The sequence below is a fragment of the Acyrthosiphon pisum genome, chromosome A2 (assembly GCF_005508785.2).
Source record: "Acyrthosiphon pisum isolate AL4f chromosome A2, pea_aphid_22Mar2018_4r6ur, whole genome shotgun sequence".
NCBI classification, from domain to species: Eukaryota; Metazoa; Arthropoda; class Insecta; order Hemiptera; family Aphididae; genus Acyrthosiphon; species Acyrthosiphon pisum.
In genome coordinates this window covers 88602639-88618172 of record NC_042495.1, presented here as the reverse complement: position 1 = coordinate 88618172, position 15534 = coordinate 88602639, and the positions used below count along the sequence as shown (strand labels likewise).

The following is a 15534-nucleotide window of genomic DNA, read 5'->3' as shown; positions in this document are numbered from 1 at the left end:
TGTAAAATACGAAAAATAATACTAATACATTTGTTCCACTAATAAATGGATTATAAAAATTGTGTAATATAATTATTATTTTTTATACCACATCATAAAATATGTACTACTTATTTGTAAAAATATTTTGTATTTAACTTGCATAATGGAAGTAATACCTATACTAAGTATTGAAAATTCACATACAGAAGAACTCACGTGTTTCATTTAATTTTTACCGTATCCTTTGAAATGTTGACACGTTTTCTATGATTAAATATTTAAATATTTTGTCCGTGAACGGATGCAGTTCTTTGTAACTATTGACACGAGAACCTTAATCTAAATATGATTATATTAAAATATTTTGATTATTAATTACTAGCGTATACCTACGTAGAACTAAAATATTATGAGAATAATATAAGAACTTATACTTTAATAATAATAATATATATGCAAATATAGTTTAGTTTACTGCTGTGTTATTTAGATTTTATATTAAAACAAAAACGAATATCAGACACGCATGCGCATAGTTGTAGATTTTATAATATTATTATGTATATAGAATAGTATACGTACTAGTATCTCAATTTAATAAAATAATTTACAATAAATTATGAATAATATTTTTTTATTATTATTTAGGAAAAAGAAAATCCTCGATAACGGGACCATTGGCTTGTTTTACATAGTTACTTAAACTAAATTGCACAGTTTAATGTTTTCAAGAATAATAATATGTTTTGGATGGCTTCTTCGTCTGAGCCGAGTGCGTCGTGAAGGGGCTCAAGTATGTTCTATTTTTGTGTGTTTGATCGAGGTTGGATATCTGCATGTTTGACATACTAAAGGCGGCTCTTTTCTCATAAGATTTGCATGGGTGTAGTGTGTATGACCTATTTTGAGGCGATTTAATATAACTTCATCTCTTCTCTTGAGGAAAATTGGGTTATTCCATTTTTCTGTTGTTCATTTTATTTCATTTAGTTTCGTGTCCATTTTTATCCATTCGTTTTGCCATTTGTTTTTTAAAATGGTTGTATATAATTGTTTTAAAATCTTTGTCTGAGTTTATATTCTAGAGGGTTTGTTGATTTGGATGTTTGCTTTTTCTTTGGCAAGTTTATCCGAAAACTGAATAATATTATATTAATTAAGTACTAAAATGTTTCAGCACTGGCAAAGAGAGCGTTCGTAGCAATCGATAAGCTAAAGCTTGTTAAAACCGTACAAAACTGTGTAAGTACTATTATTGTATATTGTTTGTCAATAAGCATTTACTATAGTCTTATTCACGGGAAAATGAAAATAATAAGAAGAAATAAAACACATTCGACCAGTACAAGACTGTTAGGTACATGAAAAATAATCCTAACTTAACTATACATATAATATAATATAATAGGTACTATGGTGTGGCTTGTTCTTACAATTTTTGATAAATAAATATTATTTACTTTAGAGCCCTACTTAGGAGTTTTAGAGCAAGGGGCTAATTTGTTGGCGGGGACCCTCAACTTGAAATATATAAATTCTGTTTTTGTTTTGCTATTTTATATTTAATAGTTTTTATATTCAATTTATATTTTAAGATTATAAATAAATTATACCACAAGCCTACGAGTAATTTTATTATATTGTAATGTTTATTGATATAAATAAATCGTATATGACTGTCTTACTGCAGCCCCCTAGAACCCTCTCCCCCATGGGCTCTAAGTTATTGACGTAGTTACGTAATGTGTCACTTTAAAAAATGTGAAAATACAATAATGGCTGTAAGATTTTTTTGGTTTTACGTCTGTTAGGTGGACGATCTAGAGCAGTAAGAATTATTTTTTTTAAATTAGATTCTGTGTCGTCACGACTCCGTGTATTGATGAAACAGCGTAGTTATCAGAAATCAAGTCTCTTATTACTCTCTCGTCATGCAAATAATCACTTCAGCTAAAACTGTTTCATCTGCAAGTCCATAACGCTGATATAACTATATAATATTATAGTGACAGAGCGATTTATACAAATACTATGCATAGATTTATCATCCATTCAACAATCACAATATTAATACTAATTTATTGTTCAGAAGTCCTTTATAATAGGGGATTGGCTACCGATATTATATTTGTTGTCTCTGTCTTTCACAACACAGTGAATACTACCCATTTTAAGTCTATCAGTATAATATTATATATAGGTACGGTCTATGCAGTGAAGCGATAAATATTGCATAAACAGATTTGAACTCAGTACCAAATGTATACGATCAGACTACTATAAATTTCTCCATAAATCGTATTTTATTTAATTATTTAAAAAATAACTTAAATTCAATTTAAAAATGTGGCACTCTTTGAGTGGAGTTCAAATATGTTTTTGTCATACTATATTTCGCCGCTTTTCTAAATCAATCGTACTAATTGACGTACAGTGTGTATAGTAAATCATGTCGCACAAATGTAAAAGACTGAAGATAAGTACAACAGTACCCTCCAATCCCTTCAAGTATAGGTACTTTTATAGTACAATGATAATATTATGCATAATTTTATAGAGCAGCTGGCGATCCACGACGATTGTTAAAACTTCCATATAATTATCCACCTACGCATATACCTAAAATACGGATCTAAGCAATTTTCTATTACGTCGACCTCGATATTGCCTTTTGATCCTCAGTAAAATATTAAACGTTATAATTAAAGGTCTTGGCCCTTGATGAAAATTAATTAAATATAAAATAAATAGGTACTACTTGCACGTGGCTATTATAGTTCACTGGAGTAAAGTAATGTACCGATAATTATGTAGACAAAGGGAGGATATAACTTTCAGATATTTTTATTTTACTAAATGACACTTTGACCATAAAAATACATGAATAATATTTCAGAGACTGTCTAATTTGGTTTGAACTTTTCAAATATTATTATAAGATGTAATGTTTAATTATCCTGTTCGATAATGTTTAAGTAAATACTGAATGATTAGCTGTAATATCTATAAGACAAATAAAAATATAACTATACAGGAAATAATAATTTGTTAAACAATAAATTGTATGCGTCAATATAATGATAATAATAATTTTACGGTAATATATTTATAAGTTAAGACGTTATTTTATCAACCAATAAAAATACAACCTTGGGTTTAGAACCGTTATAACGTCATCATATAAAATATTTACTTTTAAAATAAATATAATTTACCTAATCATCTACCTACATATATATTATTATAAATTGTGCTTTCGTTATTTATAATATGTATACCATCCTCACTTAAATTTTTTTATCTTGCAACTTTTATTTATCCTTTTTCAAAACGTCTGGTGTATTATAAAAAATTTTAAAAGTTTTGATAGGGGTTGTTCTGTCTTTAGTGTTTCAAAACATCTTTAAATTCTTGGACGAATAATTATAGAAAAAATTAAATTAATGTGTAACCAAAATTAACTTTGTGTGTAAAAATATTTTATCCTTAAATACGTCATAATATCGTTCGAGTATGCAGAAAATGATAAGTTGTGTCAGTGTGTCATCGCCCCCGCGCGCGTGTCAGTATTAATATCTAATATACGGTTAAATGTTGGTTTTGGAGAACCAAAAATGGTACCTACTAACTTCCCTGAGGATATTTAAACATACAACAAAAGTCTGTAAAATTACAATAAAACTTAAAAAATATGCCAAGAATATGCAAGCAAAAAATGGAAATGTATGATGTGTAATGTGTAATGTATTTGTTTTATTATTTTCGTTGGAGTTATTCATATTTTTGAAAATTAAATACATTGGCAAAGGTAATCGCTGGCTAATAACCACAGAGAAGCGGGCTCAGGAATTTCAAAGGGGTGGAGTTAAAAAAATAGCAAATTGCCTTATCTAAAATTGAGAAATACAACATTTATAATTATATTTACCAAGTGACCCCCTGGGCTCTTAACCCCCGCCCCAAACTCGTTCCTAGTTGCATGTTGTTATTTTAAACATTAAAAAAGAAAAAATAACAAAAAATGCTGACACATATGACACACATATTATTATGTAACATTTAGCATACTCGCGTATTATATTTACGAAATAAGAAATAAAAAAATTATGTGTCACGTCCTTCTTGTTACCGTCCGATTAACGACGATTTTCGATCCAACCGTGTTCGTGGGTGTGTGTTTAATGTATACAAATATGTACCTACCCTTATTATGATAATATAGGGCAAAGAAATGTCGTGGTAAACAATAATTATTATTTTAATAATTTTATTTTAATATGCACATTCACGACTTAACGCGCCACCTGTAGTAACCAGGGGATTAAAATATGCAGCCAATCGCGTAAAGGTAGGATGCACATAAGTTACAGCTATATAATTCACAGGTTCCTCGTAGAAATATCGAACATTTTATATTCCAATATTGTGTTTATGCCTCTACAGTATGCCTCTACGCGTATAACTTATACAAGTATAATAAAATAACTTCATGAAGCTTATTATTTACAATTATTATCGAATTATCAATTAATTACTATTAAGATCATTAAAAACTATTATCATTGATTATAAACCATTGCGCACTTATAATATTATAATAAATAGAATTAACGAATAGGTAAATAGGCAAACGACCTCGTCAATATTTTAGCAATTGTTAAAGGACTAAAATATGGATATGATGGGTAAACCGGGTTGTCGAATTATTCGAGTATAGTATTTTAAAACCACATTATAAGACTCAAATTGCGTATCTATTGACAGGATATGGAGATTGCCATATATCACATATATCATATATATCATGTATATCTTATATATTGATATATATATATCGTATATATATATATATATAATTAACCTATAACCCAGGATGTGATGACTAACAATTGGCTATCGTTCCCAGAACTGTCAACATGACTTTTCCATAGCTAGGCCACAGGATGTAAATAATGAATTACTGAAATACAGATAAGTCGATGGACCAGGGGGTAGGTAGGAGAGCCTGGACTATTATAAAAGCAAACCAGAAACGGCCTGTATTCAGACGTGTTCACTCCAATGCACAACAAGCACCTTCACGTCACTCTGTGTAGTAACTTGTAATTGTGGACTTAGTCGAACTATTGAAGTACTTTTTAATAAACTACTTAATAACACTACACCTGTCTACAATTTATTCAACTTCTACCTCATCATCTTCATCATCGATAACGAAACGGTCTTCCTACCTGCAAATCATAATATTACTCGTAGTCACCTGGCTATCAGATTATTACTCTGACTAATCAGAGCTGCGAGAATATTACAAGGTGTACAACTATTATTATTGCGTACCTAAAATATACAACATAAATATTTTTTATTTTTCTAATAATTTTAATCAGTATACAATTAATTAATATGCTCTCAGTGTTATAACTTAGTTGAATCTTCTTTTATCATACCGCAGGGCAGATCTATTTTTTTTTATTGTAATATTATTTAAATTTTTATATTTTTGTTCATTGTTTTATTGAATTTTGTAAGATGCTTTATTTTATTTTATTGAACTCATTACTCAACTCATCCGCATACAATAGCTAATAATGCTTATAGTTTACAACTCTTTTATGTACCGAATACTTATATATGACATTTATACATTTTTGTGGTAGCAATAAATGGTATTATTATTATTATCATAAAATAAACCAATCTATTTCACGCATATAATGTATGAGGTTGAAAAATCTGAGTAAATTGTTAAAATAGTCTCAAAGTCCGTTTGCCCTACATTGTCAAACAGAGCCACAGAGGAACAGCACCGCACCGTGACGCCGATTTATGCGTATAGACCGGTAGTGACCAGGAATGGCAAATAGGATTCGTTCAACGTGCCAATTTATGACACAAATCAAAAAAATTTCATTCGTGCCACTAATTATATTTGTTAACACAGAGAATTTTTACAAAATATAAACTAATGATAATAATGTAGAAAAACATTATTAAAAAATCAACTTTTATTGATTGTTAGAAATATTTTACTTCATATTACTTGAAAGATTTTTTTATGCCTCGTAAATATATGCGCTGTTGCCTTCAAGGTATATAAATATATATATATAGAGAATATAGACACACGGAAGTCTTTCGGGTGCCATCGAACATTTCTCGCATGCTCTACACGCTGCAGTCACAACTTAAATTTCCCCCCCCCCCGCCCATTTCTAATTTTTCAAATTGCTGAATATTGGCGTAGAAAAGTTTCGGAAAAAAGTTGTTTTTCCGCTCGGGCGGGGACCCCCTCCCCCGCCATGTCCATAGAAAATTGATTTTTCCGTGTAAGCTGGTGCCGTAAAAATTTCGGAAACGGCCGTACAAATCCATGTAAGTCGACTGCTAAATATTGGAGTAGAACAATTTGGAAAAATGTACGTCGTACATATTCTCACGACATATAAATATGGACATTTTTTTTATTATCGTCGCTCTGCATTGTTCACGCAGTAAAATGAGGTTACTTTGATAATTTTTTACTGTTTCATAACAATTTTATACTTTTTATTTTATGTGTAACTTCTGTAGTATTAACGATAAAACTCTCAAAATTAAATCTTAGTTGCAGCTAGTTATGAACGATTTTTTAACGTTTTAATTTTTAAATTTCTGATGTTATCGTATGCTATAGTATCGATCTTTAATATAGGTAGGAAATAGGCGAGGAAATAGAAATATATCTCCCGCGTCACGCATTAATATCGCGACCATACGACAGCGTTATTATTCGGTGGACTAAACATAAAGTTTAGTATAAAGTGTTGGTTTGTTATACGAACGAAGCATAATATCATATACGAAAATGAACTTGTGTATGCTATTTTTGCATTTTCTGTCTGTAGTGCGCGGTTTGTGTAAGTTTGGAAACTATTGCTTCGGCGACGATGTGGGTAAAATGTCGTTACCACCGGATATGATTGACACATTGCAAGTTACAACGATCGAGTTTGTGGTTATGGTTTTGTTTTATAATAATTAAATGGTATAATAAGATGAGAATTAATGTTTTTAAAATATAATTTTTCCAGTATTGATCGAAATACTGGTTGCACTTGTAGGTATTTTGGATCCAGTTAGGTCGTTATATTACGTAATTTTTTTTCTTCAAAAATTCGCATCCATAATAATATCATGATAACAATGATATGACGTAGATATTCACATTAGCACCTTGCGGATATGCGATTTCCCCGAAAAGCGGAAAAGGCAACCATTTCGCTAAATTTTTGTCAGCGTGAAAACAACGTCATCGCACAATTCGCCATTTTATTATTGTTATCTATTTCGACGAAATTATTCTATTATTATATTATAACTCTATTTGTGCTAATCGTCGGAAACGCACCCAATACGGTGGCCATTTTTAATTTTATGTATTATACGCCCTAGCAGTAACAATAGTGGCCGAAAATGTATATTATGTCCATCACACGGACAGAACCAATAAAAAGAATTTTCCACGTCAATATTGATCATGGTCTGCGCAAAACGAACGCACAGAAGTTAATTCGATCAATGATGAATTATTATGCTATATAGTATAGCTTCCGGTCGGTGGTGGATTTAGGGGGGAGGGGGTGGTGCTTGGTAGCTGAAGCACCCGCCGTATTGAACTTTTATTTTTATTATACCTCGGGTACTTAGATATCAGTATTATCACTTATCACGTAGAACTAAATGTATTAATCGTAAACTACAGCTGATGTAGACTACCTACCGGCTAGCACCTAAAAATGGGTTGATTTGTTTTTACCCCAAAGTTGTTCGTGATAAGTAGGAGCTTTGTTATCAACATAGCGACCACCATAATATACCCCTAGATCCGCCACTGCTACTGGTTGTCGGATATTTCACGAATACGAAGGCACGATGACACAATAATTTTATTATTATAATTATCATTACTGTTTGGGCAGCAGGTCCAAAATATGAATATCAGAGTTTCCTACTACGTCGGTGTTTATTTGGGAATGAGGTCGGACAACGAAGAGAAAGACAGAGAATGACTAAATGATAATTGACAACAACATATAGATAATGATTTGTTTTAAATGTATAATTTATGTGGTATTAACGATAAACTCTCAAAATAAAATCCTAGTTGCAGCTAGTTATATTCAATTTTTCAATGTTTTAATTTTTTAATTTCTGATATCATCTTAAGAAATATCAATCTTTTTAATATGTTATCAAAGTTACACAACGTCGTGGGCAACTTTGATACCTATATTTTTGAATATGATATCAAAGTAACTACATTTTATGAAAAAAAAACAATTAAATCATTATTGTACTCTTGTGAATAAAGATATAAGTGTATCAAAGTAGTCCCACGAAATCAAAGTAACCCCGTTCTACGGCACCTTATATGTAATTAACAGTGTATTATGGCTATATGGGGGGGGGGGCGGGCTTAATATAAAAAAATTATAACTATTACAATTTGCGCTTACGTAATAATAACAATACATGGGTTCGTTACTTGGCCCTGGGATGTCACGGACGGTGATTGGGTTGAGCCGCGAAAATTCTGACGATCTCCCGGCCGCGGGCAATGACGGTGGCCACTCACGTATGTACGACGACGGATCACGCGCCGGCGGATAAATACATTACCGGCCGGCGGACGGAGCCGCGACAACAAGACGATGCGACGGCGAACGTATCGTTTTGCACCTGCAGCGAACGGTTCCGTGTTCTATTAGAACATACGGTCGGCGAACGATGATGGCCGCCGGGCGTACTGACGACGAGTGAACTCTGCGCGGACATCGACGCGGCGTAATAATATGACGCACGGCGATGAATATTTCACATATCGAAACTATACAAGTTTCTGTACCTATGTCTTAAGACATAATTTTCCAAAAATATTGTTCAAGAAGTAAAATATTTGAACTCAAACCTTAAAATTGCTCTCCTGGACAATTTCATAAAAACGATTATTAGAACCTTTTCATTCCACGATGGCCGCCGGGACGAGTTGTCGACGGACGACGGACGGCGGGCGAACTCTATACGACATCGACGCGACATAATAATACGTACAATGAATATTGTTATCGAGACAATGCCGGACGCACTGACGGCGCCGCAGAGCATAGTGTGACGTGTATAAATTCTACGCGCACTGTTGACGACAACGGCCATGGATTTAGTACGACGCACGGCGGAGGGCAGCTGTTTTACGGCGAAAAACTGACGTACATTACACTACCGTACATATTATTAGTTATTATTTCCTTTTTGTGGGGGGCTGGGGTAATGCACGAATGTGGAAAACTGGTTTTCCCGGGAAAACCGTTAAGTGGCGGGTTCAGTGACAGTCGTGCAAATGCGTGCTAATGACGTGCTAATGATTGGTAAAAAAAAATGTGGAAAAAAGTGATTATTTCACTTGTGGGAGGCTGGGGTAACGTTACGCCAGCCCCCCTCGTAGTTTTTTATAAATAACTCGTAAAAAAAGGTCATGCAAATTCTAAAAATGATCGTGCAAATGCATGCTAATGGCGTGCTAATTCGTGACCTGGTTTTTTTTGTAAGAAGATCAATGAGGGGGGCCAGGGTAATGTACGTGAAAAACTGCCTTTTACGGTCTTTGCATAATCTGATTATTATAGGCCGATGACACGGATGTACAGTTTCCCTTCGGAGTCTGGACGCGGCGTATATATGTAGCGTCACTACAGGTCCGGACATGGGTCGGCGTCTGACGCGGCCGTGCTGTTCCGCTGCTTGACGCAGCGAGGGGAAACCGTTCGTATTGTGACGACGACAGCGTGACCAGCTTGATATGGCTGAACACTCATATTTGCGCGTCTAATTATTTTAGGCGCGGCGGCAACAACAATTACTATCATTATTATAATAATATACCTAAAATGGCTCAATCGATAAATCTTCTGTCTTTTTTCGAGTCCTATTGTCTATGCAACAAGAGACAATATTGTTCTACGTCCCTTCTACGTAGGTACGAACTAAAACCATCCTATATAAAAAATGGCTGGCGGTATTTCAAATTTTGATACTGGTATACGGTATTATTGCTTATTACCGGTATCTATACAGTATTACCGTACTTTGGTAATTACCGAAAATATTGTACGATTTTTCACTCGGTAATATTATCAAAAATACCATAAACCTCGGCAAATTTACTAGTGCTTCCAAGTTTTCAACCGAGGATAGGGCTATTATATTATGTCGTTATACGATTATATAAAAATAATAAATAATAAATGTAGTAATATACGGTATTTTCGGTAATAACGGTAATTACCGATTCACGGTATACCGGTATTCCAAAATCCCAAATATCGGTATTTTTGAAAACCGATAATTACCGGTACACCGAAAATACCACCAGTCCTACAAAATGCTACGTTTCCGCAACAAGCTTTAACTTTGTTATTTCACATAGCATAATATAATATTTACACCATTACTCTACCTCAGTCTATTCGCCACATTCGCATTATAGCTTGTAATTTATGTGTAAAATTCTCTTTTTTAATGTTTTTTTCTTTTTATTATTTCTAATCTGACTCACTGTACTGTTGTTCACACACACTCAGTGGCGTACACAGATATTTTCAATGGGAGGGGTTATATAAAAAACATATATGCATTAAATTGCATGCATATAAATATATTATTATGATATTATATCAAAATATTTTTAAAATTTGTATACATCTATAATACATACATGATAGATGTAGGTATGCACATTTTAAATATTATAGCCATATATAGGTGTAGTGAAAAATTACCAGGTGGGAGGGTTTGAAAACACTATAACCTTTCGTGTGTACGCCACACACACACAGTACATCCATTCATCATAGGCGCAAATAGGGGGGGGGGCTTTAGGGGCTAAGCCCCCCAAAAATGCCCTTAGCCCTCCCAAACATTTCCTACATTTTGTTTTAAGCTTATTCAATATTATCAAAGTAAGGCCCTATTAGCCCTATTAGCCCCCCCAAATCTCAAACGCTATTTGCGCCTATGCCATTCTCTTTATAATTATGTACATTACAGTAATTTACCCAACTTTGCAATAATTGCCGGACTGGCGTTAGTTAATAAAATATAATATAATATATATTACGCGCCAATATAAAAACTGCAGTTTAATAATATACTTTATGATGGTCCGTGAACATGAAATACCCGATATTTACAAAGAAGACTGTATAAGAGATGGGGGGGGGGGGAAATACGAAACGAGGTAGGGGTATTTTACTTAGGTAGGTAAGTCGTTGTGAGATTCCAGTGTAATAAAGAAGACGCAAATCGGTCGGGCCGCGAAGAGCATCGAAACTAAACGATTTATTGTTTATCTCACACTCACGTGGGCGTATAATAAAAATATATATAATTGTTATTATGTATATCGGGGGGCAGTGTCGGGCGTATACATTCGGATTGATAAATATCATAATAATATACAGGTAGACGAGAATACGTCGAGAGAACGCTGGGCGCCGCCGCCACTTCCTCCACCAAAATCGGCAACCTCCCCCCCACTACCGCAGAAATACCCTCTGACCATCATTCCTCGCAGAAAGGAGAGACGACTGTGGTGATCGGCCACGTGCGCGCACTCGTGTAATTATTATTATACAGGGCGATTCGACACTTCAGCAATGCACTTATTCCTATACCTATTTGATTTTTGCTATTTTTAAATACCTACCTTAAGCTATAATAATACGAACATACTTTCAAACCCTCGAGATTTTTTTGTATTAGGTACTTAAAAGAAGACGCGTTCTGTGAAGTTATTTACTGTATTTCAAATGATAACCTCCCTTTTCTACTGTAAATTATTTAGTGCATTGGGCGACCGCTGGGGAGGGTTGTGTAGGGGTTCACTCCCCCTCAGACATTTTCCCCTCGATTTAATGGATAATTTAGTCTATCAGTATTTATAAATTATAAAAGTGATCCGAGTACAATATTATAATAAGTACAAGAACTGGCTCAGGTAAATTTTATATTTTTTTATAACCATTATTTTAAGGGCTATAATAAAGACTTTCGATTAAACATGTTTTAATAACTGAAAAATTACTTTTTGAATTATAAAAATAATAAACGTAACAATATTGTCAAATGAATTATCCACTAAACAATTTAGAGTAAAAAAGAGACGATATTTTCATTTTAAAAACAGCTGAAGTTTGAATCGCTACAGCGAACACTCTTTATTATTAAATATTCTAAAAATCAGAATGCGAACGAATTCATTAATAAATTAACGACGGGGGAGGGGGGGGGATGAGAATAATCGCTGTGTATGTTATTATTGTTGTTATTGTACCTATATAATAATATAGCAATATAATCATAGTAGTCGTGCGATCCGGTTGCTCCTATCGGGCAGTCGCGGGATCCGCCCCCCGCGTCAGGGCTGTCGATTACCGCACGGTTACCTGTATATAACTGAGACCGCGCACCGGTTTTCGGGTATACTGTTCGAGTAGGTCGCAGTGTGCGCATCGCGATATCCTCGTCGTCATTATCGTTGTTGTTGTTGTTGTTAACAGTGTGTATAAAAACGGTGTGATTTAACCTAACGTCATGTTGAGGACAACCCCGGACGTGGTGTATCAGTCACAACATTATTGCGACGCGTTCGACGACCCTTTCGCGAGCCTTCAGTGGTACGACGACAGTGGTTACGGTTACGCCGCCGCCACCACGGATGAACAGTCGACGACTGATCGTCGGTTGACGGCGGCGTCGGCGAGTGGCGGTAGCGATAACAGTTTCGGTGGTGGCAGTAGCGATAAGAATTTTGGCGGCGGCAGCGGTTCAAAGGTCGACTCGGCGGGTAGCAGGAAGCGCCGGCGGTTGGCGGCGAACGCGCGCGAGAGACGCCGCATGAATGGCTTGAACGAAGCGTTCGACCGGCTCCGGGGCGTCGTGCCGGCCGCCGACGACGAGCGCAAGCTATCCAAATACGAAACGCTCCAGATGGCACAGACATACATCGTGGCCCTGCACGAACAGCTCGGCATGACGCCCTCGGTGGCCGACGGCAGCCGTCCGGCCACGGTGAACTCCTCGTCCACGGCGGCGGCCACACGAACGTGTTGCTCCAATTTCAGCGTCCCAATGCTGTGGCCGCAGCGACGGCAGTTATAGTGGACGACGACGGTATATAACGACGGTACGTTGCGGGTGGTGCGAATTCAATGAACAAATCCGGGAGCCCCTTAACTTTTCCCGGTTAGTCCAAAAATGGCATACATATTATGAGGGTGCTAACTGGGGGTGCTATAATAACTCACAAGCCACCCGAATCGCGCCTATGTGGGTCACTACCGTCGAGTTTTCCCAAACTTGTAACTAAAATATATTATTATAACATAATTTAACGGCAACCCACATAATATTATACTCTGTTAAACTCGTTTTTGAAGTCTTAAATCGAATATTTTCGCGTGCACAACACCCCGCGATATTTTATTGTAAATATTTATTTTTCATTTTTTTTTACAACTCTTTTGAATCGTTTTAAGACTAAAACGTGTGACTTCGTGTGAATTTTCAATATTGATGTATGTTATAACGTTGTGCAGCCTACCTCGCAGGTTAATACGACGTAATACGGTCTTAGCCGCCGATTCGTTTCGTAAGACCACTCCACTCGTTCTCGTTATATTATTAACTTTTATTTAAAATAAAAAAACACAAAAAGTATGCACGTCTTCTTCGAACCCTTCGCCGACCCGTCTGAAGAATGTCACTCTGATTCAATAAAATACTTTTTATGCGCGTAGACGTAATCGCACACCTGTTGTACAGTTTTCCGGTAGAATTTTGAGTTTTCGCGACACTATTTCATATATTTTTGCAAAAAAAAAAAAGATCACACTCGATTTTATATATTTTTATATTTCATATCGGCCTTGTGAAAAGCGGGAGTGTGTTACTTTGTCGACAGCAGCTGATATCGATGTGAAAAATATAAAATATAAATATATAGTCAATAATATTATAACAGTTTGTGAGCGTTAACATAGTTCGGACAGCAAAACTTGCCGGGTATTTTATACCTACTTCAATATTATATAATATTAAATCCGTGAATTTTTCTCCATTCGTTCGGACCATAAATTCTTTGAAAACTAATAAGCTGTGCGTTATTGAACGAGCTCAATAATAATATATTGCGTTTTCCTGTTTTATCAATGATCGTTTTCTGAAAATTTATATAATTTCAACTTTGAAAATAAGTAAAAACAAATACTATGACGTTCTATATTGTAATAACTTGAAATTATAACACGATGATTTTGATTAATTTTTTTACGATAAAAAAACAAGACTAAGATGTAAAAATTAGTATCGAGGAAATACATAATATTATTATTATATTTGTATTATAGCAGATGAAAAGCGGCGATTTTTTTCGTCGCCGTTTTTTTATATTTTATTTTCCCCAAAAATATTATAAGTTATTACATAAATAAGCGTTAATTGATGTGATTTTTTTTTATTGCTTAGAATAAGACTACGCTCTTTGCGTGATTTATTAACAATGTAGTAATAATTGTTTTGTTTTGGTTTTTTTTTTTTACTTAAAATATTGTCAATAACTTGTAAAATACACATTTTGAGACTGAAAACTAAATAATATGTAATTATTGCTTAACATGTCAATAAACATTTAGTTTGTATATTACATCAATGCTTGTTTTATTTTTTTCGGAAACACATGATAATATATTTTAACATAAATATGTTTTTGGGCTGGATACGCGTTTTTTGTTTCAAAAACATACTTATGATTTATATACGATTCTCCTTTTATAGGAAAAACAACGACTAGCGTGCTATGGTAAATTTCTACATTTATCCTGATGAATTGCTGAATCATCGATAAAATATACTGTTTAGAAATTAAGTAGATACTGGTACCTACTACCTACCTAGTACCTAGCCATAGGCATCACTATATGGTCTATGAGGTATTAAGAGGTACTTTTGCTACCGCCATACATTTTGAAAATAATAAATACATTAACTATATAATATATATTTGATAATTATTGTTACTCAAGTCTTAACGAAAATGATTCGTTTTTAATTGTAAGTATTTGTGACTTATAGTATTAAGTAAAAAATATGTTATTGACAATGGAGGTAACTACGGATGTAGGTAAGATTGACAGTTCTAAACTTTCCTTAAAAATTAGTTTTTTAATGTATTTTTCTTAACGTAATCATTTTTGAGATTATAGGATTGGTATGTTAGTTAAATTTTAATTATTTAATTAGGAATTCAACGACTGTGAATATTAAATATAATTAAAATATACTTAGAGGTATACTTACTTACAAGATACAAGTTACAATCAACATATATTTTATCAATTATAATTTATAAATAGTTCTGCCTTGGTTTCTCATATTATTAAAACTATATAACATTTAATTTGTAATATCTAATAAATACTCATTACCTAAACAACCCTAAAATTGTAGGTTGCTTATGGG

At 34.0% G+C, this 15534-nt stretch overlaps 1 protein-coding gene across 1 annotated transcript; it reads left to right on the top strand.

Moving 5' to 3' along the window:
• Positions 1 to 12527: 12527 nt before the first annotated feature.
• Positions 12528 to 14251, top strand: LOC103307969 (protein atonal-like). The gene has a single exon (XM_008180524.3). The coding sequence runs from the start codon at positions 12610 to 12612 to the stop codon at positions 13174 to 13176; it is 567 nt and encodes a 188-aa protein (XP_008178746.1). The 5' UTR covers positions 12528 to 12609; the 3' UTR covers positions 13177 to 14251.
• Positions 14252 to 15534: the final 1283 nt, after the last annotated feature.

Coding starts and splice junctions, on each gene's coding strand:
- LOC103307969 (XM_008180524.3), top strand. CDS start 12,610: ATGTTGAGGACAACCCCGGACGTGGTGTATCAGTCACAACATTATTGC.